The 27,412-nt window shown below is 34.9% G+C and overlaps 4 protein-coding genes and 2 long non-coding RNA genes across 9 annotated transcripts; 3 read left to right on the plus strand and 3 right to left on the minus strand.

Moving 5' to 3' along the window:
- Positions 1–494: 494 nt before the first annotated feature.
- LOC112734210 (vacuolar-sorting protein BRO1) lies at positions 495–4,052 on the minus strand. Its single transcript, XM_025783443.3, has 3 exons — positions 2,237–4,052; positions 1,034–2,135; positions 495–937 (listed from the first exon to the last, which is right to left on the minus strand). The coding sequence occupies exons 1-2, from the start codon at positions 2,951–2,953 to the stop codon at positions 1,422–1,424; spliced, it is 1,431 nt and encodes a 476-aa protein (XP_025639228.1). The 5' UTR covers positions 2,954–4,052; the 3' UTR covers positions 495–937; positions 1,034–1,421.
- A 729-nt stretch (positions 4,053–4,781) lies between these two features.
- LOC112734218 (uncharacterized) lies at positions 4,782–6,307 on the plus strand. Its single transcript, XR_003168334.3, has 4 exons — positions 4,782–5,111; positions 5,284–5,394; positions 5,524–5,636; positions 6,098–6,307. It is a non-coding gene; the product is annotated as an uncharacterized lncRNA (long non-coding RNA).
- A 2,363-nt stretch (positions 6,308–8,670) lies between these two features.
- Positions 8,671–11,820, plus strand: LOC112734224 (uncharacterized). Of its 2 annotated transcripts, XR_003168337.3 has the most exons (3): positions 9,008–9,263; positions 10,712–10,866; positions 11,601–11,820. It is a non-coding gene; the product is annotated as an uncharacterized lncRNA (long non-coding RNA). The 2 variants fall into 2 exon arrangements; XR_011870512.1 differs by having other exon boundaries at positions 8,671–9,263; positions 10,712–11,820.
- A 1,369-nt stretch (positions 11,821–13,189) lies between these two features.
- On the plus strand, positions 13,190–14,616 carry LOC140178232 (serine/threonine-protein phosphatase 7 long form homolog). Its single transcript, XM_072213563.1, has 2 exons — positions 13,190–13,404; positions 13,828–14,616. The coding sequence occupies exons 1-2, from the start codon at positions 13,333–13,335 to the stop codon at positions 14,572–14,574; spliced, it is 819 nt and encodes a 272-aa protein (XP_072069664.1). The 5' UTR covers positions 13,190–13,332; the 3' UTR covers positions 14,575–14,616.
- On the minus strand, positions 13,781–17,600 carry LOC112734232 (uncharacterized). 3 transcript variants are annotated; one of them, XR_011870515.1, is made up of 4 exons: positions 16,457–17,600; positions 15,352–16,356; positions 14,831–15,256; positions 13,781–14,521 (listed from the first exon to the last, which is right to left on the minus strand). XR_011870515.1 is itself a non-coding variant. In XM_025783474.3 (3 exons), exons 1-3 carry the CDS (start codon positions 17,180–17,182, stop codon positions 14,924–14,926), a joined length of 2,064 nt encoding a protein of 687 aa, XP_025639259.1. In that variant the 5' UTR covers positions 17,183–17,600; the 3' UTR covers positions 14,658–14,923. The 3 variants fall into 3 exon arrangements, 2 of the variants coding, with proteins under 2 accessions (XP_025639259.1, XP_025639250.1); XM_025783474.3 differs by lacking the exon at positions 13,781–14,521 and having other exon boundaries at positions 14,658–15,256; XM_025783465.3 differs by lacking the exon at positions 13,781–14,521 and having other exon boundaries at positions 14,658–15,256; positions 15,352–16,374.
- Positions 17,601–21,984: 4,384 nt separating this feature from the next.
- On the minus strand, positions 21,985–24,175 carry LOC112734242 (uncharacterized). Its single transcript, XM_025783485.3, has 3 exons — positions 23,723–24,175; positions 22,513–23,621; positions 21,985–22,416 (listed from the first exon to the last, which is right to left on the minus strand). The coding sequence occupies exons 1-2, from the start codon at positions 24,173–24,175 to the stop codon at positions 22,626–22,628; spliced, it is 1,449 nt and encodes a 482-aa protein (XP_025639270.1). The 3' UTR covers positions 21,985–22,416; positions 22,513–22,625.
- Between the last annotated feature and the right edge of the window lie 3,237 nt (positions 24,176–27,412).

Consider the following 27,412-nt stretch of genomic DNA (forward strand, 5'->3'; position numbering starts at 1 on the left):
GAAATTATGTGCATCCACAAACAGTAAGAATAGATTTTGACATTTTGTACATATATAGTAAAAAAACTGTCAGAAAAATTATTCAATACCAGAGAAGAAATTTCTTTTTTTTTGTTTGTTTGTTTTGAATTTGGGATTATCCAGGTTCTTATACAAACAAATATCAACAGGAAAAAAATTACTCTACCAGATGACATCAAACTAATTTAATCATGATACAAAATGACTAGTGAACCTTCAACCTGGTTTAAGTAAGAAAAACAAATGATGCAGAAGCAGAACTCATCAATGGATCTAGCAGCACATCAGGAAAATTGTGTAGATACAAACAATAAATTTTGAAGGATTTGAATGACAACAGAAGCAATAATTTGATACCTTCTATCTACCAATATGCAACAATAACTAACAAAGGCTATGGAATCAGAGGCTTATAGATCACTACGAACTAGTGAGGAATAAGAAAGAATATATTCACACATCAACAAACAAAATTGCAAAGATAATATATTCACAAAAATAGTTATAGGCTTCAAGCATCAACAAACAAAATTCCGACATCCAATTTTAAAAAGAAACTAAAAAGTTAATTCCTAAAGTTTGTCTAGTTTCTGTCTATGGTCATGTTATTGTGGTTTCCTGGGAGCTCATCTCCTCCAATGCCTCTAAGGTTGATCACAAGATTTCCATCCTTAATCATGACAGGGCCAACCTCGGAGAGAAGGTCCAAGGATGGTGTTTGACATGCCTCTCGAAGCAGGGATTGAGCCTCACAATACCCTGAAAGAAATTGTTCAGTGACATCACTAGGATCAGTTTGAACATGGCGGGTTTTCATCTTCGACTCAAGAAATTGAGGTATCGAGGATTGAACAAAATTCTCAGCTAAAGGCCCCAATGTCGACAGATCATAAGCTTTCCGACAACGCAGAGTAACCTACATCATCCCAATCAAACACTTTAACAAATCAAGATTGACATCAATCAATTGCACCTAGAAAAAATCAACTGAAAAGTTGGATGATATACATACAAGATATTCAGCTAATGATGATCCATCAGAATGGGAATGAGGACAATTCCATGTCAAGTCGGCAATCTGAGCAGCTATCATCTCGCGCAGCATCTGGACACAGTTTACTGACAAGTCAATGGTGGCAGATGACTTCTCAGCCTCGAGCTTCCACAGTATGAAGAACCAATATGAAGCGTCATATAATGCATCCATGGCAAGGCGATAGCCTTGGACGGTGCTGAGATCGCAGGAGAGAGTAATGTGGGTGGAGAGGGCTCCCAGGTTGAAGAGAACAGAGGCCTTCTCGAAATGGATGTTGTGCTGAGAAGAGTCCTCTTGTGGGTTGAATGCATTGTACCATACAAAGATAGGTGGATTGGGTGAGGTAGTCATGGAGAACAAAGGCTCAATCATGCAAAGGCATTTCAAATAGAGAATGAGGCAGTCGCGGCGAACGGGGAGACAAGTCATCACGCTGCATTTCACTGCGCAATTTGTCTACCGTTTTGAAAAGGCCTTCTACTCTGTTTGCCTCGCTCTCAGAGTATTTAAGGGCAACATAACTGCGAAGGGACTCATAGAGGTCCAAGGGCTCACTCTTCTTCAAAGGGATCGGAGGCATAATTGACAAAGACGAAGAAGAGAGGATTTCCAAATATGTTGGATAAGGAGGAGGCATGTCCCAAGGGTTGGCCACTAGCTTTCCATCATCAATAATCTTGAAAGAGCTGTACTCAGAGAGGAGGAGGTCAAGGTATGGGATTCGTTCTTGCTTCGGTATAGACTTGTGTTTAAGCTTCCAAATCTTTCTAACTAATTCTGCATCAAGATCAAGAGGACAGGAACGGAACAATGAACTCCAGCAACAAATCCCTCTAACTAATTTTTCAGTGACAGATACCGCATCATGATCAAGAGGACAGGAACGGAACAATGAGATTGTTTTAGGTAGCTGGGATTTGGGTAGGATGGATGATCGCCTCCGATGAGCCTCCACCTGAAAGAATTTCACCTTCTGATGAAGATGAGTCATCCATGTTCGGTCAAATGAGAAGACATGTTCGGTTGCAGCCGAATCATGTAGTATCAGATCATATGCTATTTGATAATTCACGGAAACCTACATCATCATCGTCGTCATCATCATCATCATCATCCTCATCCTCGAAAATCTAAAATGAAAAAAAAAAAATGTAAAATCAATGAAGAGTCAAGACTGACCAATCTAAACGTAACGGCACATCGATGTTGTTGAAGAGCGGAACTGGCGGCAGTGTCGTTGTTGTTGTGTTCGAGTTGTTGCTGTAATCTGATCTCCAAAGCCTGAGCGCCGCAGAGGCGGTACAGAGTCTCGGCGAAGAGGAGAGTCAAGTCGAGGGTGGCAGAGACGTCCTTGGCAAAATCCTTCCAGAGTTTGAAGAAGAAATTGGCGGCGGCATTGAAGGCGTCGATTGCAAGGTGACGGCCAAGGGGGGTGGTGCGGTCGCAAGAGGCCCCAATCTGGCTGCACACGGCGCCAAGGTTGAAGAGAACAGAAGCCTTCTCCAATTGGATGCTGTTGCGCTGCGAGGAGACCCCATTCTCATGCTCAGAGTAGAAGGCGTCGTACCAGACAAAGACGATGGGGTCGGAGGAGATAGCGGTGAACAGTGGGTCAACCATGCAAAGGCATTTGAAGTAGTGAATGAGGCAGTCACGTTGCATGGGAAGGGAGAGGTCCCCTCGCTCCACCATGTCGCTGCGGCATTTGTTGAGGGTTTCCAGAACGCTTTCAACTTTCTGTGCATCGCTCTCTGAGTATTTTCTCGCTACCAAATTGCGTAACGGCCTGTACAGTTCCACCGGATCACTCTTCTTCACCGGGATTGCCAGAAGCCTTTCTGGATTCGGGTTCGGGTTTGGGTTCGGGTTCAACAACCTCTGATTATCGTTGCTCATGGCGACGGCGAACCAGGATTGGATTAGGAATCAGGAAATCGATGGCTAACCTTGCTCGTTACTGATTTTGAAACTATCTAGTTGTTATTCCGCACCCCCTAGTTCCGTTTTTTTTTTTGGTCATTGTCTGGGCCGGATAACCCAGCCCAAACATTGGTGAGGAATTCCACTCCTCCTTCTCCAGTTGCTGTGCGCTCCTCCGTGGTCTTCATTGATGGTTTCTAGATTCTACTCCATGGTAGCCACCATTCATGCCTAAGATGCCATTGAAGGTCTGAAAAGGAATCTCTGATCTCCCTATTCTCCGAACATCTGCTTCACCCACCACCGGCGTCACCATCATCGCCAGACCACCGCCACCAGCTCCCTTATACCGCCGTAACGTTCCCACTCATTCCTCTTTAACTTATTAAATTATCCGATAAAACATTTTTTCTGTTTTTAGTAAAACGGGCCTAAAGACACACCTTGGATTGGAGAATCCTTCTTCAACAAAAATTGAATCCACTAGAACTATTAAGAAATCTTGGAGCAAACCCTAAACCCTAAACACACAATTCGCATGATTTTTCGAGTCAACCAAGCCAACCATTGAGTTTGGATTCGTTTTGAAGGCTCTACGTGCAACTATGCATTTTCACCAAATATTTTTCTTGGAAAAATTTTAACAATTCATTCCATGCTTAAAGATTGTATTTAGAATAAATACTCAATTCAGTCAATGTTTATTCACACGAAAGACATTACAATTCTTACAACTAACTCCTAACATTTGTTTAAGCACTAATCACTAGATCCGTCCGATTTGATTATAGAAAGACAACATATCACTTAATCTTTTTTATTTTGAGACATTTTCTTCCGATAAATGTTTATCAAACGTCATAAAAATTAGTTTAGTTGTAGTTTTATTTGTAATATGTAAATGTTTTATTTGGTGGAGAATGATTATTACCTAAAATGACGTTGCAAGAAGCAGCAGCCAGCGAGACTCTTTGGAAAGGAAGAAATCGCGTTGAACGAGATATATGGTAAGAGAATAGTGACACTTTCTCATTAGAAGACTTGAAAGAAGAAAAAAGGATGTTAAAAAGAACATAGTGATGGTGATGAGGTACCATAATATATAATAGAAATAATAGAAGTAGAAATTATGATGATAAGAGCGAGATTGCTAGCGGTGGTGATGATTGGACATTTTGTTGTATCTAACTTTGGGGAATGAGGGTTTAACATTATAAATAAAACCACCACTAAATTAATTTATGTTAGTATTTAACATGCTTTTTAGTAGAAAAATTGCATTGTCTCATAATAATAAATTCAGAGGTCTTATTCCCCTTCTTTTTAATTAAGAGTCGCGTTGGCTTTTGATTAATTGTATTCAAATGCATCACTCTACACTCACCAAATCAAATACTAGCTGTAATTAGCAAATTTGGGACAACTTAAAGGTAAATGGATCAACAGCAATAGCAAAAAGATAATCAAACTTTGGGGATTATCATTCTTGATACTAGTTCAACCACCAATAATACCAACCTAGTTAAATTCTGTAGATGAGGCTGCAAGGTGATAAGAGTGGAAGGAAAGGTCACCTTTCGATACCGAGGTATAATTTCCAATGTTTTCTAATTTAAGGATTTTCTGAATAAGAAAGTGGAAATCGTGAAAACAATAAACTAGATGAGAAATATTAGGACATTATCAAAATTTATTGTTTTTGGTCATTCTTAGCCATCAACTCAATTTCTTTAGCCTAGTAATCTAACAACATACTTTATCCTATATTTTTAAATATTAATGGCAAAAAATAATAAATTCTGACGGTTCCTAGCACTCTTCTAAATTTTATGTTGGTTTCTAAAATAGAAAATCTACTTATTTAGGTTTTCGAAGTGGCGCCCTCCTTGCACGTGGTGGAGCTGCGGAAAACCAGTGGCGACACACTGGAGTTTCACAAGGCATGTTTCTTGAGTTAAGTCTCAAAGTGGTCCTTGAAATTACACTCGAGTTTCATAATAATCCCTGAAGTTAATAGTTACCTATATTCGTCCCTGAAGTTGCACTCCGAGACTCAGATTCGTCCTTCCGGCACATTCCATCGATCTGGCGTAACTAGAAAGCTGATATGGACTCCTCTGGACATGCTGGCCAGGTAACCGCTAGTTGACGTGGATTAGTAAACTTTTATAGTGTAATGTGGTCCCTAAATCAAAGTTGAAAAACCTAATCCCTAAATTTGATTTAAGGATAACTAGATGACCAATTGTTGGTAGTGTTTTTATTTGTATTGCTTATTTGTCTCAAACTCATTTTCCTTCATTCAGGCTTCACAACTTCAGAGCAGCATGATGGAAACAATGGAAGCTGCTGAGTTAGAAAAGCAGAAATATAATAATACCAGAATGGAAGTTCTTGCACGATTAGCTAAACTAGAGGCATGTTAATTTAATTAGTTTAAGGATTAAGCCATTTTATTCATATCAATTGGAAATGGTAATGTTCATATGATGTATAACTGGCTACACCTTTGGTAAATAATTTATAATGATGTTTAAACTCCACAGATATCTACATAAGCTTATTGTTGATGAAGTTTGGACTGGTTGCATTGTTGCAGACTGCTAATCCTGATCTTGCGAAATATCTTGCAGCAGTGCAGTGAAACCTTGAAGTAGAGGTGTGTTTAAATTTATATCACTTTCCACCACCAAATATTATCCGCAGAATTATAAGTTTTGTAGCTAGTATTGATAAAATGTGTAAATTTGTGCATTAAAATCAGACCTGCTTGCTGCTGCTAATTATCACAAGGATTTTGATTTGAGTACTAATATTGTGTATGAAAGCTGATAAGAGCCAAATATCCTAGGATCTTATACCCTCTTACAGGATTTAGAAAATTTTCCAAGTAGTTGCATTGAAAATATAAAACTAAATGAAGTTGATTAGTCCAATTCCTGAAGATGATGTGGCTGCAAGTGTAACTGATTTTAGAATTAGAATCAGAATGTTGTATTGGAATTTAATCAACTAAATAGTGTGCTTTGCTTGAATTCATATATGATTTTTATCCCGGAGTGATTCTTATCACTGGGCAACAATGCTGAATGAGTATTAACTACTAAACTTTTGGACCAGGTTAAACAAGTGGCTGAACTAAGACAGCAAATTGCATTTAAAGAGTCTATTCATGAAGATACTGCCCCTATGCAAATTCATCAATTCATTATGTGATACATTATTTCCTTACAACATATACTAGTGTTTTTCACTGGACTTGTTGACTACCAACGTTTTGTACCCTGCTTTGAACATCTATTAAAATCTTAAAGATTATAAGAATTTTTAGTAAGGTTTGCAAAAGATTAATTTAGGCCTATAAGGTTAATTTCAAGCTTATTCATATACATATTACTATGGGCATATTCTGTTATCAAGAGACTGGTGAATATTCATGATTCAAAAGTATTAAATGCTTTGGACAGAATAGGTGGTTAGTATGCAATCAAAGGACTTCATTTAGGTGTGAAGCAAAGTTATGCTAGGCTACTATACGATATAGGCCCTTCATGTCTTCAAGTAGATTGTTCTTTAACCTTGCCTAGGAGTATGGTTGATATAGAATATGTATTCATACTGGATTTCTATTTGCAAGGCATGGTCAGTAAAAGATTAAAATTTTTACACATGGTTGCACTCCAATTAGTTATGCTCCGAGCTTAGTCAAAATTATGTTGAAATGAGCTGGTCTACTAATAGGTTAATGATCCTTTAAACTTTTGTAGAGCTCAAAAGGAACACGAGCAATCTTCATCAAGCTCTAGCTTCACAAAATCAAGTTATGCTATTATTTTCTGATTTGGGTGTGTAAATATTTTGATTACTTTTGTGAGCAGAGCACTCTATAATTGGTGATAAAGTTATACAATTACAAGAAAAGGTAAGCTTTAGAACTTTTCAACTGATCTATATTTGATTTTTTCCTCGAGCAATGCTAGGGGGCAGCAATTTTTGTGATTGTTAGCCATCAACTAGCCATCAATGATGATTTGATGGTGTGAGATTGGTGTGAGATTTCATCTAATGACTCACCTTCCTCTGCTGGTTACATGCTGGCCAAAATTTAACAAAACTGCTGGTCCCCTAGACTTTTCCTTTTCCCTCTTGAAGAGCTTTTGCCTTTCAAATGCTGTATGTTTTATTATTTATAATATCTGTTCTTGAATAGTCTTTTATATATCTCATTTTGTCTAATTTAAAGATGGAAAAGAGAAGAGAAGAGAAGAGAGGGGGTACTACAGAGAATGATGATCAAATTTGGGGATTAGGATTTTCAACTTTAATTTAGGAACTAAATTGCACCATAAAAGTTTACTAATTCACGTCAACTAGTTATTACTTGGCCAGCCAGCGCGTCACAGAGGAGTTCAGATTAGCTTTCCGGTGGCGTTAGATGGACAGAATGTGCCGGAAAGACGAATCTGAGTCTCGAAGTACAACTTGAGAGACGAATATAGGTAACTATTAATTTCAAGGACTACTAAGAGTCTCAAGTATAACTTCAAGGATCATTTTGAGGCTTAACTCCATGTTTCTTAGCTCTATTAATAACAAAATATTAATCACCTAATGACTTATGATTAAAATTAAATTTTAATTGGTTTAATAATAATAATAATAATAATAAATTGTTGTAAAATCACTTTTTTGAAAATTGGAAACAAGTGCATATACTCCTAGTTGTTATTTATTGAAGCTAATCTTGCTCATTACTGATTTTATATGCAGTTCTACGAAAACTTCTCTTCAGGGTTGCAAGACATAGTTTGGCATACGGTTGAAAAAATCTATCTATTCTTAATATATAAAAATAGATACATAAATTTATCCACATTATTTTAAGTTATTTCTCTTCTCCTACTAACGCTATGTCAGTAGCATTGTTTACTTAGCAAAATTTTAGAATCAACCACTCAAATCTTATCAAATCAGCTATTATTTCCAAATAAAAAAAATATACAAAAAAAAACTAAAAAACACAATAAAAACTAACAGTTTAACACAATAAATAATTTTTCCCAAATCAATCCTTATTTTTAAAACAACAAAAACACAAATTAACATTTGCCCAAAAAAAATTGGGAAAACCAAAGAGCCTATTACCTTTCTTATACTTCTCGAAACCTCTTCCTCTCAACACCTCTCCATATCAAAATCATATTTCCTACATCATCTTCCGATCCCATGAGCCATTGCGCTTTTTCCGAAACAAATTGTCCATCATGATATCCATCTCCGGAGGAGCCGCATTGCATAAATTGCAGAAACCAAGCCAAACTCCAGTCCTCTGTTGCGGTTTCCCTGCCGGAGCTTGATTCCGGATCCCAGGTATTTTTCTATAGATTTTTCAATTTGCCCTTTACTCTTCTCATTCTATTGTTCAATAACATTTTCAATAATCCTATTTATTTGTAATTAATAGTAACATTTTAATTATAAAATCATTACAAGTAGTACAGATTTATGTATTCCTCTTTTTTAACGGGTTCTATTCAACAGTCACAACCAAAATTAATATCCATTTAAAATTATTGCTCCCCATTGCCTTTCACAATTTAGTTGGAATGGATTATCATTCTTTGACCATGTCTTATTCTCTTTGTTGTAGAAAAATTTTCAGTAACAATGACAGAGTGGAAGACTTAATATCCAAAATAACTAGATTAAAGAGGCGGAGAGTAATCCTTTCAAAAAAAAAAAAAAGACAAGAAGATATGTGCCTCCAACATATGATTATCCAATTTGGTTTGTTTAACATATTCTATTTGTTCTTAGTGGAATTATCTCACATGCTAGCTGATCTTCCTTTTAATCATTTTTTATTTATGGCTTCCACTCAACTTGTATATTGTTTTGCTAATAGTTAAAATAAAGATAACTATGTGCAATTAAAATATGTGGCAATTAGGATCACGGATAAAATGCTTTATGGTTTTGTTAAATAAAATACTCAATTATGCAACACAACTATTTCTTATCCTTCACTTTTCTTACCTTTAATTATGGAAGGAAATATGATAAATTGTAATTATAAATATTATTTCTCCATACAAATAATTGTATCCGTTCACCCTGTTTCCTTCAATTCATTCTATTCTATTCCACTTCGTTACCCTACTTCCTATTGATTCAAACATAGCTTATATATGTTTTTACATGTAAATATACAATTCTCTTTAAAGAATCTATGGTCACCAGGAACCATTCTCTCTATCCTTTCTATGTTCTACATAATTGGATTAAGGTATAAATATTTTTACGTTTTGCAAGAACTGTGGTGATAGAAAAGTTTACTTGTTGCTTTGGCTTACTGATTGTCCTTGCTTTTGTATTGTAATGTAAGTAGTGCTTTCGTAGCAACGCTAAGGAAATTGACTTCATCAAAGCATCTCTGTCCCTAAACTTGATCTTCAATAAATTGATTGCTTGGAATTTATTTGAAACAATGAAGCGGGCTTGGGATTATTAATTGCAAGGAATTTATTGTAAAAAAATTTTTGGTATTATGTTGTTTGTTAGAAAGTTCAGAGCTTTGCTGTGTAGTTGACTATTTCATATGTGGTAAGTCTTTTAAACTCCTATTAAGTCCTTAGCTAAAGTTTCTGAATTGTAATCCCTTTGTGTATGCATGTTTTAGTTGATCTATTCAACAAAGGAGTATAAAAATCTCTCTGTACTTTTGCAATGAAAATTACTTCATGATGTGATAAGTTACTGCAATAGACACTTAGTGCATATGTATTTAGTACGTAATAATACTAATTTCTGTATTTTACTAATTTTCTATTCGTTAATGAAGTTTATCCAAAAGTAATAATAGTGATTTCAATTTCTCAATCATTTATTTCATCTACAAGAATTGAATACACAAGTTCAAGCATTCAGGCTTCTATTTTGTTTAAATTCTGTAATAAATAAATAAAAGCAATGATTAATAGAATAATATATCAGTTCTAATATAGACCTAGAGTCTAAGCTTGTGATATGAATTTAAGTTTCTTTTATACAACTCTTAATTCTTTTAGTTGCTGAGGATGCGAAGGGTGTGGATATGGCGTGCTTTGTGCCTTGGCTTTCTCAGTGAGAGAGAGTAAAACCAACCATTTCTCCATTTGAACTGCAGCCATAGAAGAAATTGTTGAGAGTTAGTAGGCTGCGTGTAAAACAGTAGTCAGTGACACTCAAATGAGGTCTAAGCATTGAATAAAGGAAAAACTTTTATTATAGCCATTAAGATCTACCATACCATCATGTTGAAAAAGTTACTTGCTACCTCCATCTTTGTCACTTTATTTTAAGTTTAAGACCCGGTGCATGAAGCAAATAATGAAAAACTATGTAAATTATTATCTATAGTTCTTAAGGAAGTCGTACCTTTTGATGCAATGTAATGGTTTTAAAAGTTTTTACTACAATAGTATTTTGTTTCTGAGTTAGTGTTGTTTAACTTGCGGTTGAGTGGGTTTGTACTAAAATGTGTTAACAAATTTAGAGTAAAGAGGTTTACGCCCAAAAAAAGGAGCAAAGAGGGCAATATATTTAAAAGTTACTCACATAGAATTCTTCAACTAAATTCCATGCTTTTGTAGCTTTTATCGAGCAAAATTTGCCAATTATGTTTACTTTTCTTCTTATTTTGTTTAGAAATTATTTTTTCTAAAATGTTGAGTGATTTCTTTTTGCATTCCTTAGACAGAGTGTAGTTCTTTCTCAAGTCACAAACACTATCTGCAAGTTTAGCTGGTGACCGTCTGCAAATAAAAGACCTGGTAATAGATGTTGAATTATCAGAGAAAAGTAAATCACAGCTACTATGTCTCCTTCACATCCAGTGGGATCAATTTCTGGTACGGAAAATGACAAAAAAATAAGTCTGTCTTTTTTTTCCCCAATATCCAGACACATTTAGTAAAAAATAAATATAGTAGTTATTTGTAGATTAATAAGGGGTATACATATGAACAAAAGTCTACTCAGAATGATTTTTTTATGTAGTTATTAGTTTTTATTTTGGGTGTGTTATATATATATGAGTCAATGTGAAAGAATATAACCTTCATATGATGATGGACAAAAATCAACCATAGAATATCACAAGAGTAGATTTTGGTATACAAAAGATAGATGATAATAAAATGGAAAAAGTAAAACGTGTTGTAGCAGCAATAAAGGCAAAAATTCTAGCAAATGAGAAAGATGACCAAATTCGAGAACTAACTTCTTCATTGATTGAAAAGCAGGCAATCTCTTAGCATATAAGGTAGTTTCTTATGTTACTCATTCTGTTAGTGATGGATCTTACATATTTTTTGCTTATCTTACTTCATCATGGAAGTGTTTATTTACTTTTGGTTTTTTAGAAAAATTCTATGCTCTTTGGTGTTATTACTTTAAGTCTTTTGAATTTTATTGCTTCATTGTACTAAGTAGTAGTATTACTGATGTGAAGTTGAATCATTTCAATTAAACTGAATTTAGCCCTGAAGGCATGAATTACAAAATAGTCACTTTAAAGTTTAGCTATTTAGATAGTAATATACTACTATGTATGTTGTGCTTATGTTCGTTTGATAATATGCAGTTACAGGTTACACCAAAGACAACGATTATGGCCTTGCTAGTGAGAAATGGTTTTTTATAGTTTTTTAAGTAGTTTTGTCAATAATCCTATAAGATATTTTATTGGACCTATAAAAGTAATAAAAAGTTGAGGACATCTCCTTCATTTTTTATTTTCATGAACGGATGGCTTCAGATATCCCATGTATATACATACCAAAAGCAATGGATTACTTTCATAATTTCATTTTCAACTAATTTCAATTAAACAAGTCATGTATCTTCAATCGAGATGTTAATAAATTATGTTGAATGTGAAAGCCATAGTTTTATTGAATGAATAAATTTTCTATGTTGGTGTCATTTTAAATTTTCCTTCTATTCTCTTTGCTAATTGTTACAATAGTTATGGAAGAAGCTGCATGATGTTATGCTTTTTTTATTATTCGAAGTTGTCTTATTCTTTTATAATTGTTATTTGATGATAATCTCTTTTATTATTTTAAATTGTTTTTTTTTATGCTTTGGAGTGCCAATGTCTACAGTATGGCTCTCTATTCATATTTCATTTGAGAAATTTGGTTTCAATCATTATAAGTTTGCTGATAATATTTTCAATGTATTTTGTAAAAGACTTCATTTACAACTAAAGAAAGTAAATCAAATATTTTATTACTAATTTATAGGCAAATTATTATCGATATCTCTTATTATGCTAATTTTAAATGCTGCAAATAAATAATATAAAATTATCTTTTAAAAGTAGAGTTATCCATTTATTAGCCAAGCTTAAATTTGAATTATGCAAATGACTTTTTTAAAGAAATAACAATTGTGTATTTTATTAGTGAAAGTAATTTTGAAAATAGTTGCTATCATTAAAGAAATAACAATTGTGTATTTTATTAGTGAAAGTAATTTTGAAAATAGTTGCTATCATGACAAACAATAAATTAAATATTTTTTATTCAAAATTTTGGTGAAAGAAGGTTAATTTGAAATAGTTAATTTTATCTTTATATAATAGTTAATTTATCTAATTTTTTTTAAATTGTTAAAATATATTTTAAAGGTTACCATTTAATAAAATTTTAAAAAATATAAATTAGTTGGATTAAACATAAGTAAATTAATTCTTTTAATAAATATATATTAATATTTTTAGTAAACAAACTATACATAATACAATAAAATTGATTAAGTACACGACTCACGCAGATTATACCCAAAAGTTCTAATAATATATCTAAACGTCACTTAACTTAGTTAGTATTTATTCTGCGTGTGATTATAAAGGCAATTTACGTTTTTAAATTGTTTGAACCCCAAATTTACGCATATGCATTGTTTCAAAAATGGTTACGCAATTACGTTGTTTCACTATATTATATAAACCGCTATTGGCAGTAGCGGTTTATAATTGCACAGAAACCGCTAGAGCCAGCAGCGGATTCTGTTCAAAAAGTGCAGCATAGAAACCGCGGCAGCCCATTGCGATTTATGTTTGAGAGAAGTTGGTCATAAACCGCTGCTGGCAGCAGCGGTTTATGTGCGTGGGGATGTGTGCGTAAACCGCTAGAGGCTATAGCGGTTTACGTTAAGTATGCATGACTATATAAACCGCTGAGCCAGCCGCGGATTATGCAATTGTAAGTTGGGAGAGGAAATTCTAGAGAGAGAAAATTCTAGAGAGAGGTCAGAGCAAGTTGAGAGGGGGTCCGAGGTATTTGAGGGGCGACTTCTGGCGGGATATCATGGCAGAAGACAGAAGGAGCATGTACCGATTGAACGGTGTTGCGCATGTTGCCGGTTCCATTGGTGACGAGGTTAGTTAATTGTTTTGGTATTTTTTAAGGCTTAACACTTTTTTAGCTAGAAGAATGATATGAATGCAAGCATATACGGATTTTATGGATTAGTCCCTTTTAGTTTTAAAAATAGTATGAAGGTTAGAATATAAAGAAATTTTTTTTTTTGGAATTTTATTGTTTAAGATTTGTAATACTTTTATAATTGTGGTTGTTATCTAATAAGTTAAGTTTGTTGTCATTTGTGCTATTGTAGTAAGTATTTTACAAATTAATTTCGCTAGTTTATTGACTTCTAATTTATAGGTTTTAGGGATTAATTTGTTTACCGGTCAAAAATTTATTGACATTTTTAAGATATGTGTTATTATTAGATAGAAAATTTTGTTATGGATTGGAGAATTTAATTGTATCCTGCATTTATTGTGCTGTTTTTTGCAGCCCACTAGGTGTATATACAGTGTGAGACGGCAACAGAATATGCCTATGCATGATAGGATCATCCCGTATTTAGAGAGGGTTGGATTGTACCATTTGGCCAGGCTAAACAGCCATTGGTTCTGGTTGGATGAGCCATTGGTTAGTGCGTTCGTTGAGAGGTGGCGTCCTGAGACGCACACGTTTCACATGCCTTTTGGAGAGTGCACAGTGACATTGCAGGACGTGGCTTTTCAGCTTGGGTTGCCTGTTGATGGGGAGGCTGTGAGTGGTTGCCTAGGTGAGTTTGAAACATACATTGAGGGTGATCGACCAGCCTGGGAGTGGTTTCAGGACCTATTCGGTGAGCTGCCACCACCGAATAAGGTCAAGCAGATGACGGTCCACTTTACATGGTTCCACGAGAGGTTTAGTGTGCTACCACCAGATGCGAACGAGGAGACAGTTCGCATATACGCACGTGCCTACATCATGATGCTTTTATCTACTCAGTTATTTGGGGACAAGAGTGCGAACCGAGTACATATACGGTGGTTGCCATTTGTAGCGAACCTTGATGAGATGGGGCGATATAGCTGGAGTTCGGCTGCGTTGGCTTGGTTGTACCGATGTATGTGTCGGGTAACAAACAGAAATGTGACTAACCTTGCGGGTCCCCTCCAGTTGCTACAGAGTTGGATATTCTGTACCTATTGGTCTATCAATGGATCCAGCAGCAGATCAGGAAAATTGTGTAGTTACAAACAATAAATTTTGAAGGATTTGAATGACAACAGAAGTAATAATTTGATACCTTCTATCTACCAATATGCAACAATAACTAACAAAGGCTACGGAATCAGAGGCATACAGATCACTAAGAATTAGTGAGGAATAAGAAAGAATATATTCACACATCAACAAACAAAATTACGAAGATAATATATTCACAAAAATAGTTCTAGGCTTCTAGCATCAACAAACAAATTCCGACATCAATTTAAAAAAGAAACTAAAAAGTTAATACCTAAAGTTTGTTAAGTTTCTGTCTATGGTCATGTTACTGTGGTCTCCTGGGAACTCATCTCCTCCAATGCTAATTCCTAAAGTTTATCTAGTTTCAGTTTATGGTCATGTTACTGACGTCTCTTGGGAGCTCATCTCCTCCAATGCGACCGATACTGCCTCTAAGGTTGATCACAAAATTTCCATCCTTAATCATGATAGGGCCAACCTCGGAGTGAAGGTCCAAGCATGGTGGTAGACAACTCTTTCGAATCACAGATTGAGCCATACAATACCCTGATAGAAATTGTCCAGTGACATCAGTAGGAGCAGTTTCAACCGCGCAGGTTTTCATCTTCTCCTCAAGATATTGAGGTATTGAGGATGGAACAAGATTTTCAGGCCCAGATGTCAACAGAGCATAAGCTTTCTGATAAAGCAGAGTAACCTACATCATCCCAATCAAACAATTTAACAAATCAAGACTGACATCAATCAAATGCGCTAATGAAAAAGCTAGATAATGATAAATAGAGGATATACAGGTAATGATGATCGATCAGAACGAGAATGAGGAAAATTCCATTCCAAGTCGGCAATCTGAGCGGATATTATCTCATGCAGCATCCTGGCACAGTTTACGGACAAGTCAATGGTGGCAGATACCTTCTTAGCCTCAAGAGGCAGTATGAAGAACCAATGTGAAGCATCATTTAAGGCGTCCTTGGCAAGGCGATGGCCTTGGATGGTGGTGAGATCGCAGGAGATAGCAATTTGGGTGCAGAGGGCTCCCAGGTTGAAGAGAACAGAGGCCTTCTCGAAATGAATATGGTGCTGAGAAGACTTCTGTTGTGGGTTGAAGGCATCGTACCAAACAAAGATAGGCGGATTAGGCAAGTCAGTCATAAGGAACAAAGGCTCAATCATGCAAAGGCACTTGAAATAGTGGAGGAGGCAGTCACGGCGAACGGGTAGAGAGAGGTCATCACGCAGCATTTCACTACGCAATTTGTTTAGCATTTGAAGAAGGCCTTCTACGCTCTCTGCCACGCTCTCAGAGTATTTGAAGACAAAGCAGTTGCGCAGAATCCCGTAGAGGTATAAGGGCTCAGTCTTCTTCAAAGGAAATGCCAGAATATGTGACGGAAACGAAGATGAGCGGATTGCGAAATTTGTTGGATAAGGAGGAGGCATGTCCCATGGGTTAGCCACCAGCTTTCCACCATCCATAATCTTGAAAGGGCTGTACTCGGAAAGGATGAGGTCAAGGTATATTCCTTCTCGCTTGGCTCTCCACAGGACCGCGTGGCTGCAAATCCCTCCAATTAGTTTTTCAGTGACAGATTCTGCATCATGACCAAGAGGATAATATTGGAGCAATGAAAATGTTTCAGGTAGCTGGGATTCGGGTAGGATGGATGATCGCGTCTGACGAGCCTGCACCTGAAAGTATTTCTTCTTCTGACGAAGATGAGGTATCCAAGTTTCGTCAAATGAGCAGACATGTTTGATTGCAGCCGAATCACCAAATATCAGATCACCTGCTCTCTGATAATGCTTAAAAATCTACATCATCAATTCATCATCATAATATTAAAAATCTAAAATGAAAAAATAAATGTAAAACCAATCAAGAGTGAAGACTGACCGATTCAAACGAAACGGCAATTCGATGTTGTTGGAGAGCGGGACTGGCGACGGCGTCGTTGTTGTTGTTGTCGTCGTGGAGTTGTTGCTGTAATTTGAGCTCGGAAGCCTGAGCGGAGAAGAGGCTGTGCAGAGCCTCGGCGAAGACGAGAGTCAAGTCGAGGGTGGCGGAGACGCCCTTGGCAAAATCCTTCCAGAGTTTGAAGAAGAATTTGGCGGCGGCATTGAAGGCGTCCATTGCAAGGTGACGGCCAAGGGCGGTGTTGTGGTCGCAAGAGGCCCCAATCTGGCTGCATACGGCGCCAAGGTTGAAGAGAACAGCAGCCTTCTCCAATTGGATGCTGTTGCGCTGCGAGGAGACCCCATCCTCATGCTCAGGGAGGAAGGCGTCGTACCAGAAAAAGGTGATCGGGTCGGAGCCGGCGTCGGAGGAGACAGCCGTGAAGAGTGGTTCAACCATGCAGAGACATTTGAAGTAGTGAATGAGGCAGTCACGTTGCATGGAAAATGAGAGGTCCCCAAATCGCTCCACTATGTCCTTGCGGCATTTGTTAAGGGTTTCGAGAACGTTTTCAACTTTCTGTGCATCGCTCTCTGAGTATCTTGTCGCTACCAAATTGCGTAACGGCCTGTACAGCTCCACCGGATCAGTCTTCTTCACTGGGATTTTCAGCACCCTTTCTGGATTCGGGTTCGGGTTCAACAACCTCTGAGTACCGTTGCTCATGGCGATGGCGAACCAGGGTAGGATTAGGAATGAGTAAATCGATGAAAATCGGAATTGGATTTGTGATTCCTCTTTAACCTATTAAATATATATCCAATAAAACATTATTTCTGTTTTTATTAAACGGGCCTAAAGACACACCTTGGATTGGAGAATTCTTGTTCAACAAAAATCCAATCTACCCGAACTAGAAATAAAACTTGGAGGCCAAACACAAAAATTTATTCCTATTTTTATATATTTATACAATGCAGATAGTAGAGGTGGAAATTCTGACTATGAAAGCGAGGTTGCTAGTGGTGATGGTGATCGGACTTTTTGTTGTATTTAACTTTGGAAAAGGAGGGTTTAAGATGCTTTTTAGCAAAAAAATTACATTGTCTCGTAATAATAAATTCAGAGATCTTATCCCCCTTCTTTTTAATTGAGGGTCGCGTTGGCTTTTGAATAATTGCATCCAAATGTGTTAATCTACACTCACCAAATCATAGTTTGAGTTTTCTCTGCGCCAAATCAAACACTAACTATAATTAGCAAATTTGGATAAATGGGTCAACAGCAATAGCAAAAGATGTAACACTACAATATTATTTTACATGGTCCAGATAATATATAAACGGCAAAGCAAGATAATCAGACTTTGGGGATTATCATTCTTGATACTAGTTCAACCACCAATAACACCAACCTAGAGAACAAATCTTGTTTATATTAGAAAAGGTAATAATAACAGTAATACATTCTGTAAGTAATTTTTTAATGACCAGTAAGCATAGACAAATAAGAACATGCATACAAAAATAAAGCACCAAGCAGATAGATAGTCAGAATTGAAAGGATTAGACATGAGGAGTGCCTTGGGTGACTTTGGATCCTCGCATCCATACTTTCCATCCGGACCAATTCCAAAACCTTTTGGGTCAGCAAATATGTTCTCCAGAAGCTAGCTGCGGGGAGGGGGAGAGCTCTCATCAGCAAACTCGACTGCATCTTCAAGGAGCTCCTCGATTTTCTTGTCCACAGCCTTCAATTTCAGAGGCTAACTTCTTGTCAAAAAGATATTTCTTCAATGCTCTCCTTTATGACACACTCTATCCGACATATTACAAAGTAAAACCTCGACTCTAAGTCTATTCCCCTCCCTAACTCAACTCGCCAACCTCAGCTGATCTACACTTTGCTCATAATCAAATAACAACACCCACGATTTAACACTTTCACCAGCCCAAGACACAGGATTCGTCTCATCTATGGCCACCTCCATTTTCTCTTCCAAAACCTAATATTTTCCCTTATTCTTCTTTTTTCCCATTCTAAAACACTCCAAGCCAACACTTTCTCCTACAGAAATAACAGAAAACATTAACCTCATTTTCTCATACTCCAAAAGCCTTTCTCTAGTAACTTGTTACATCAAAAGAACTAAAAATGAGACCATCAGATAGAACTCCAAGCAAACTCCCTCTGGAATTCACAAACATTGCAAGTTATCAAATAGATGACCCCTGATAAAAACCATTCAAATCATAAATAGCATCTCCACCGTCCATTACACCCACTCCCCTTTTAGTATCAATTATAATGGCATAAGGATTTGTGACTGTAACTGCCACCATTTATTATAGACATCCTTTCATATATCACCTCAACATTACTATGTTACAATCTTTTTCACTTCTATTTATTATTTTTATTAATATTTTTCTCTCCAGTTTTTAGTCTTTCAAAAGTTTTATTTTATTTTTCCTCTTCTGGTATATATATATATAATTAACTGATATTGAAGACTAATTCTCATGTTATTATATTATAATTCTTCATAATAACTATTAGTTTCTTTTTTATTTTGTTATTTTTTTAACTCAAAACCTCAAACTCTTCTCTCTAACATAACTATTATTTTTCAACATATAACACGTTGAACAAGAGCTGCTACTACTACTACTATTATTATTATTATTATTATTATTATTATTATTATTATTAGCACCATTCCGATTCCCCTATTTTCAGAATTTTCAATAAACAAGTTTTGGGGGCTTCTACTGTCCCAATTTTAGGGGTGTCCATGGATCGGATCGTATCCGCAAATCCGCGGTAAATATCCGCATCCGATCCAAAAATTGCGGATACGATTAGATCCACAAATTGATCGGATCAGATCCGATCCGCACCCTTTGCGGATCGGATCGCGGATATCTGCTCTACATCCGCGTATCCGATCTGCAGATTCGCAACATAATAATTAAAAAATAAATAAATAAATATATATGTTTGATATTATATTTACTTGTTTGTATGTTTTAGTTAGAAATTATTATTCATATATTGTATTATTTTATTTTTGTTATTTAGAAAGAGTTTGATTAAAAATATTTTAGGAATAAATAAGTTTAAAAGTATGAAAGAAATATTTTTATCGATTTTTTTTTACATAGAAATATGACTAAAGAGAAGGTTTAATTATGCAGATATATCCGATATCCGATCCGGCACTAAAAAACGCGGATATCATATTCGATCCGATTCGCGGACACCCCTACTTCTGAGTTATAGATCAACAGCTCAACCTGTTTATAGTTAAACAATCCCACAAGTCAAGTTTGGGAGCTATGATCCATCTGTCACAACTCGGTTTAAAAAATCTATAAACTCGAATCAAGCTAGAGTCAAACATGTGCCAATCTCAACTCACCAAAAAGATTTCTCCGCAAATCTCTCTAAACAAACCCATAACAAGCCATCAAAGCTCAGATACTGAATAATTAGAAAAGCTCTAAGGAACACTTTTAGAAATATCTATAACTGTTCCAACCACAACAAATTTATATATACAAGTGACACACTAAGTCGTAGGTACATTACTCACTCTTAATACCATTTCTATTATTTCGTACTCGCATCGGAGTGACTTTACAGTACTCACCATCACCGTTCTTGGAAACGGTTATTCACACAGGAACATATCTTATTTTTAGAATTTGGATCCTCTAAATTTTGTATTTTAACTTTAGAGAGTAAAATTTGATCTCTCACCCTTGAATAATTTCTCTCTTATATTTTTTTTTGGTCTCACTTATAAAATAAATGGTGAGAGATCATATTTTATTTGTTAAAGTGAAATTTAAAATTAAGATGATCCAAATCCTTATTTTTAATAACAAAAGGTTCAAATAATTCTAGTATCAAAGAATAGTGATAATATGCATGTTTTATACAATAAAATTAGGAAATAGATTTTGGCGAATTTGTTATACCATTTTATGGTATGCTTTATAGAGGTTTTTTTTTATTGGTCTTTCTGATGATTAAATAATTGGATGTATTATGTGTTGTGTTGCACAGGTGCTGTAGACATGCAATTATCCCGGTTCATGGAATTATGAATGAGGTAGAGTAACTAGTTAAATTTGGAGAGTTTTGAAATTAAATTTGAGAGTAAAAAACTTTTGTATATAGTTCCTTCATATCTTAATTTGGATATAGTTCACTCTTCCCACAGAGAAAAGTAGTGAGAAGAGACTCCGGATTCTGAACATGTAATACCATTGAACATAAGTATTCTATGAACTACTATGTGTGTGACAATTCTTTGGATTCGGTTTTGGAACAACAGTTTCATTGTAAATTCTATTTTTTTCAGCACAGTGATTTAATCTTGATCTTAAAATAACGTGCTGGTTGTGCCATTGCACTACTGTTCCCATAGTTAGGAAATATTAATGATTTATTCCATGCATAAAGATTATATTTAGAGTAAACACTTAATTATGTCAATATTTATTCACAAGAAAGACAACTCAATCCTTAACCAAAAAAAAAAAAAAAAAAAAGACAACACGACACCTACTCTTTATTATTTTGAGACATGCTTAAGGGGTCTTCTATTTATTTAAAAAAATGGTCACTAAATTTGACAACTATGCATTTAAGACAAAAAAGAGATCTACAAAATAGAATTATAAAAAAGACATCGAATTTTTATAGTTGCAGATAATGAGAAGCCAACAAAAGCGATACTTAGTTCAATTATACTTTTATAATTTTAAAGACACCATGAACCTCACAATTTACTTGCGCGAACTAAAGCCAAAAAAGTTTGAACAACATAGCATCAATTTTATTGTTAATCTCATCATCATTCAGAGAATGGCAATTGCTTCCTCTAGTTTTTCCTTCGTAGAACTGTTGACACTAGCAAAGTCTTGCCTTACATAATACAATGAGAAAGACTAAGTGGAGAAGCCAAAAAAATAGAAGAAATTATGCGCATCTACAATCAGTAAGAATAGATTTTGTACATATGTAGTAAAAAAACTGACAGAAAAAATATTCAATACCAAAGAAGAAATTTCTTTTTTTTGTTTACTTTGAATTTGGGATAATCCAGGTTCTTATGCAAACAAATATCATCAGAAAAAAATTACTCTACAAGATGACATCAAACTAATTTAATCATGACTAGTTTACGACCAATACAAAATTTAGAGGATCCAAATTCCAAAATAAGTAGTGAACCTTCAACCTGGTTTAAGTGTGAAAAACAAACCATGCAGAAGTAGTCATCAAAGGATATTGATCTAGCAGCACATCAGGAAAATTGTGTAGATACAAACAATAAATTTTGAAGGATTTGAATGACAACAGAAGCAATAATTTGATACCTTCTATCTACCAATATGCAATAATAACTAACAAAGGCTACGAAATCGGAGGCATACAGATCACTACGAATTAGTGAGGAATAAGAAAGAATATATTCACACATGAAAAACAAAATTGCGAAGATAATATATTCACAAAAATAGTTATAGGCTTCTAGCATCAACAAACAAAATTCCAACGTCCAATTTAAAAAAGAAACTAAAAAGTTAATTCCTAAAGTTTGTCTAGTTTCTGTCTATGGTCATGTTACCGTGGTCTCCTGGGAGCTCATCTCCTCCAATGTGACCTATACTGCCTCTAAGGTTGATCACAAGATTTCCATTCTTAATCATGACAGGGCCAACCTCGGAGAGAAGGTCCAAGCATGCTGTTTGACATCCCTCTTGAAGCAGGGATTGAGCCTCACAATACCCTGAAAGAAATTGTTCAGTGACATCAGTAGGATCAGTTTGAGCATGGCGGGTTTTCATCTTCGACTCAAGAAATTGAGGTATCGAGGATTGAACAAGATTCTCAGCTAAAGGCCCCAATGTCGACAGATCATAAGCTTTCCGACAACGCAGAGTAACCTACATCATCCCAATCAAACACTTTAACAAATCAAGATTGACATCAATCAATTGCACTAAGAAAAAATCAACTGAAAAGCTAGATGAAATACATACAAGATATCCAGCTAATCCAGCTAATGATGATCCATCAGAATGGGAATGGGGTCACTTCCATGTCAAGTCGGCAATCTGAGCCGCTATCATCTCGCGCAGCATCTGGACACAGTTTACTGACAAGTCAATTGTGGGAGATGCCTTCTCAGCCTCAAGCTTCCACAGTATGGAGAACCAATATGAAGCGTCATATAATGCATCCATGACAAGGTGATAGCCTTGGACGGTTCTGAGATCGCAGGAGAGAGTAATGTGGGTGGAGAGGGCTCCCAGGTTGAAGAGAACAGAGGCCTTCTCGAAATGGATGTTGTGCTGGGAAGAGTCCTGTTGTGGGTTGAAGGCATTGTACCAAACATAGGGGGATTGGGTGAGGTAGTCATGGGGAACAAAGGCTCAATCATGCAAAGGCATTTCAAATAGTGGATGAGGCAGTCACGGCGAATGGGTAGAGAGAGGTCATCACGCTGCATTTCACTGCGCAATTTGTCTACCATTTTGAAAAGGCCTTCTACTCTCTCTGCCTCGCTCTCAGAGTATTTAAGGGCAACATAACTGCGAAGGGACTCATAGAGGTCCAAGGGCTCACTCTTCTTCAAAGGGATCGGAGGCATAATTGGCAAAGACGAAGAAGAGAGGATTTCCAAATTTGTTGGATAAGGAGGAGGCATGTCCCAAGGGTTGGCCACTAGCTTTCCATCATCAATAATCTTGAAAGAGCTGTACTCAGAGAGGAGGAGGTCAAGGTATGGGATTCGTTCTTGCTTCGGTATAGACTTGTGCTTAAGCTTCCAAATCTCTCTAACTAATTCTGCATCAAGATCAAGAGGACAGGATTGGACCAATGAACTCCAGCAACAAATCCCTCTAACTAAATTTTCAGTGGCAGATACCGCATCATGATCAAGAGGACAGGATTCGATCAATCTGTCTGTTTTAGATAGCTCGGATTTGGGTAGGATGGATGATCGCCTCTGATGAGCCTCCACCTTAAAGAATTTCACCTTCTGATGAAGATGAGCTATCCAGGTTCGGTCAAATGAGAAGACATGTCCGATTGCAGCCGAATCACCTAGTATCAGATCAGATACTCTATCATAATTCTCATAAACCTACATCATCATCCTCATCATCATCGTCATCATCATCATCATCATATTGAAAATCTAAAATAAAAAAGTAAATGTAAAATCAATCAAGAGTGAAGACTGACCGATTTAAACATAACGGCAATTCCATGTTGTTGGAGAGCGGAACTGGCGGCGGCGGCGTTGTTGTTGCTGTCGAGTTGTTGCTTTAATCTGAGCTCCAAAGCCTGAGCACCGCAGAGGCGGTGCAGACTCTCGGCGAAGTGGAGAGTCAAGTCGAGGGTGGCGGAGACGTCCTTGGCGAGAACCTGCCAAAGTTTCAAGAAGAATTCGGTGGCTGCATTGAAGGCGTCCATTGCAACGTGACGGCCAAGGGGGGTGGTGCGGTCGCAAGAGGCCCCAATTTGGCTGCATACGGCGCCAAGGTTGAAGAGAACAGCAGCCTTCTCCAATTGGATGCTGTTGCGGTGCGAGGAGACCCCATTCTCATGCTCAGAGTAGAAGGTGTCGTACCAGACAAAGACGATGGGGTCGGAATGGGAGTCGGAGGAGATAGCGGTGAAGAGTGGCTCAACCATGTAAAGGCATTTGAATTAGTGGATGAGGCAGTCACGTTGCATGGGAAGGGAGAGGTCCCCTCGCTCCACCATGTCACTTCGGCATTTGTTTAGGGTTTCCAGAACGCTTTCAACTTTCTCTGCATCGCTCTCTGAGTATTTTGTTGCTATCAACTTGCGTAACGGCCTGTACATCTCCACCGGATCACTCTTCTTCAGTGGGATTGACAGCATCATGTCCGGGTTCGGGTTCGGGTTCAGCCATCCCGCATCCTCCTTGCTCGTGGCCATGGTGACGACGATTGGGTATATGATCAGGAAGGTGAAAATCGATGAAAATTGGAACCAATGTATGTATGTATGTGATTTATTTCAAATTTCAAATCTAAAACAAGCAGCAAATTTTGGAATATATATTTTTCTTCTTTTGGTAACGAATATATATTTTACTTATATCAGATTAATAAATAAATGGGCCATTTGTTAGTAAACTAGATAATAATAATAATAATAATAATAATAATAATAATAATAATAATAATAATAATAATAATAATGGTCACTTTATTAATAAAAATCAGACTATATCTACTTAATATACTAAAACTGAGTTTTCTTCTAATTACTAAAGGTGAAGTGTCGATCTCTCATGCCTCTATTTTCCCTCTAAAATGAATGAAATTTTTTACATTCTAGATTATTTTATAAAAAATATCTTCATTGTAATTATATTATAATTAATATTTAATGAATAATATATAATTATACTATTTTAGAAACATATCTTCATTATAATTATATCAAATCAATATTTAATACACTATTAAACTACTTATTAATTAAAAATACTTTTAATCATTTTAATGATAATAATAATTAGTATAATTATATTATAATTAGTATTAGAAAATGAATGATAATTATATATTATTCATTCAAAGAAATTAAGATTGAAATTATAATTTTAAAATAATATATTTTTTAATAATTATATTGTTATGCATTTAATATCAAGTAGCATTTAATGAATAATGCATAATTATAATAATTTAGAAAAATAAAATAAAGTCCAGTAATTTATCTTTCGACTGCACACGTATGTAGATTAACTGTTAAAAAGGAGTCACGTATAGTAAATAGTAAATACGGTCGATGATTGTAAAACTGTATACTAACATTGATATAATATTATTTTAGGTATATGTTTTGAAGGTATCAAAGAATAGTGTTGAGTTTTTTTAGTGGATTTAAATTATTTATTGTTTGTTAGAGAATTTTGTGCATTAAAATTCTCTAATAATTTATTATTTATTTTGAGCTGATTTTGATATGTTTTTACTTGACAGTAAAACAACATATAAAAAATTGTTGGTAGGTCTAAGTATTACTAGATTATTTATGGTCACATTTAGTATATATGTTTGATTTATTAAAAAAAAGTAAATTACTAAAATTAATTAATAACTATTTTAAAGTTAATACATTTAATACTAGCTTAAGAAAAAATAAACAATACATAATATGTTATATTTTTATTAATCAAATTAATTTTAATAAAAAAATTTAAAATTATAATTTCAATCTTATTACGTACATTGTACAGACTATTACACTTGTTCAAACATTTGAAAAAAAAAATGAGAGAGAGAGTTGTATTTCTCTTAAATTGCAGCCACCATGAGTCACAACAAAAACACATAATGGTAACCTAACAATGAAGATTTATACCTTTGATCTAAAACAGTAAATATTTAAATATGGGGTTTTGATATAAGCCAAATTCATCATTTTACCTTCTCTGTCTGTTTGTATTTAACTTGTAACTTTTGTTATTTATATTATTTTTTTATCAATAGTAAATGTAGTCTTATTTATTATAATTTTTTTAGTAGGAGTACATAAGAAGTACATACAATATAAAGTATAATAATTTAGCAGATAAGAAAATTTTTTTCATCCTCTTTAATAATGAGAATAACTTATTTTTTTCTCTCTTAATTCCTTTTAGTTCATCAAATCATCAATATTACAACTTGAATAATTTAAAATACGAGATTTTCTTTAAAAATATCGAACTTAGCCCGTTTGGGATCGGTCCCATCAAACGCATTTGCCGCAAAGGCTTCCAAGTTGACAACTGAAAAAAACATGTTTGATCCAGTTGTCAACTTGGAAGCCTTTGCGGCAAATGCGTTTGATGGGACCGATCCCAAACGGACTAAGTTCGATATTTTTAAAGAAAATATCGTATTCTAAATTATTCAAGTTGTAATATTGATGATTTGATGAACTAAAAGGAATTAAGAGAAAAAAAATAAGTTATTCTCATTATTAAAGAGAATGAAAAAAATTTTCTTATCTGCTAAATTATTATACTTTATATTGTATGTACTTCTTATGTACTCCTACTAAAAAAATTATAATAAATAAGGCTACATTTACTATTGATAAAAAAATAATATAAATAACAAAAGTTACAAGTTAAATACAAACAGAGAGAAGGTAAAATGATGAATTTGGCTTATATCAAAACCCCATATTTAAATATTTACTGTTTTAGATCAAAGGTATAAATCTTCATTGTTAGGTTACCATTATGTGTTTTTGTTGTGACTCATGATGGCTGCAATTTAAGAGAAATACAACTCTCTCTCTCTCATTTTTTTTCGAATGTTTGAACAAGTGTAATAGTCTGTGCAATGTACGTAAAAAGATTGAAATTATAATTTTAAATTTTTTTATTAAAATTAATTTGATTAATAAAAATATAACATATTATGTATTGTTTATTTTTTCTTAAGCTAGTATTAAATGTATTAACTTTAAAATAGTTATTAATTAATTTTAGTAATTTACTTTTTTTTAATAAATCAAACATATATACTAGATGTGACCATAAATAATCTAGTAATACTTAGACCTACCAACAATTTTTTATATGTTGTTTTACTGTCAAGTAAAAACATATCAAAATCAGCTCAAAATAAATAATAAATTATTAGAGAATTTTAATGCACAAAATTCTCTAACAAACAATAAATAATTTAAATCCACTAAAAAAACTCAACACTATTCTTTGATACCTTCAAAACATATACCTGAAATAATATTATATCAATGTTAGTATACAGTTTTACAATCATCGACCGTATTTACTATTTACTATACGTGACTCATTTTTAACAGTTAATCTACATACGTGTGCAGTCGAAAGATAAATTACTGGACTTTATTTTATTTTTCTAAATTATTATAATT

This window comes from Arachis hypogaea, chromosome 2, assembly GCF_003086295.3.
Source record: "Arachis hypogaea cultivar Tifrunner chromosome 2, arahy.Tifrunner.gnm2.J5K5, whole genome shotgun sequence".
Classification (NCBI taxonomy): Eukaryota; Viridiplantae; Streptophyta; class Magnoliopsida; order Fabales; family Fabaceae; genus Arachis; species Arachis hypogaea.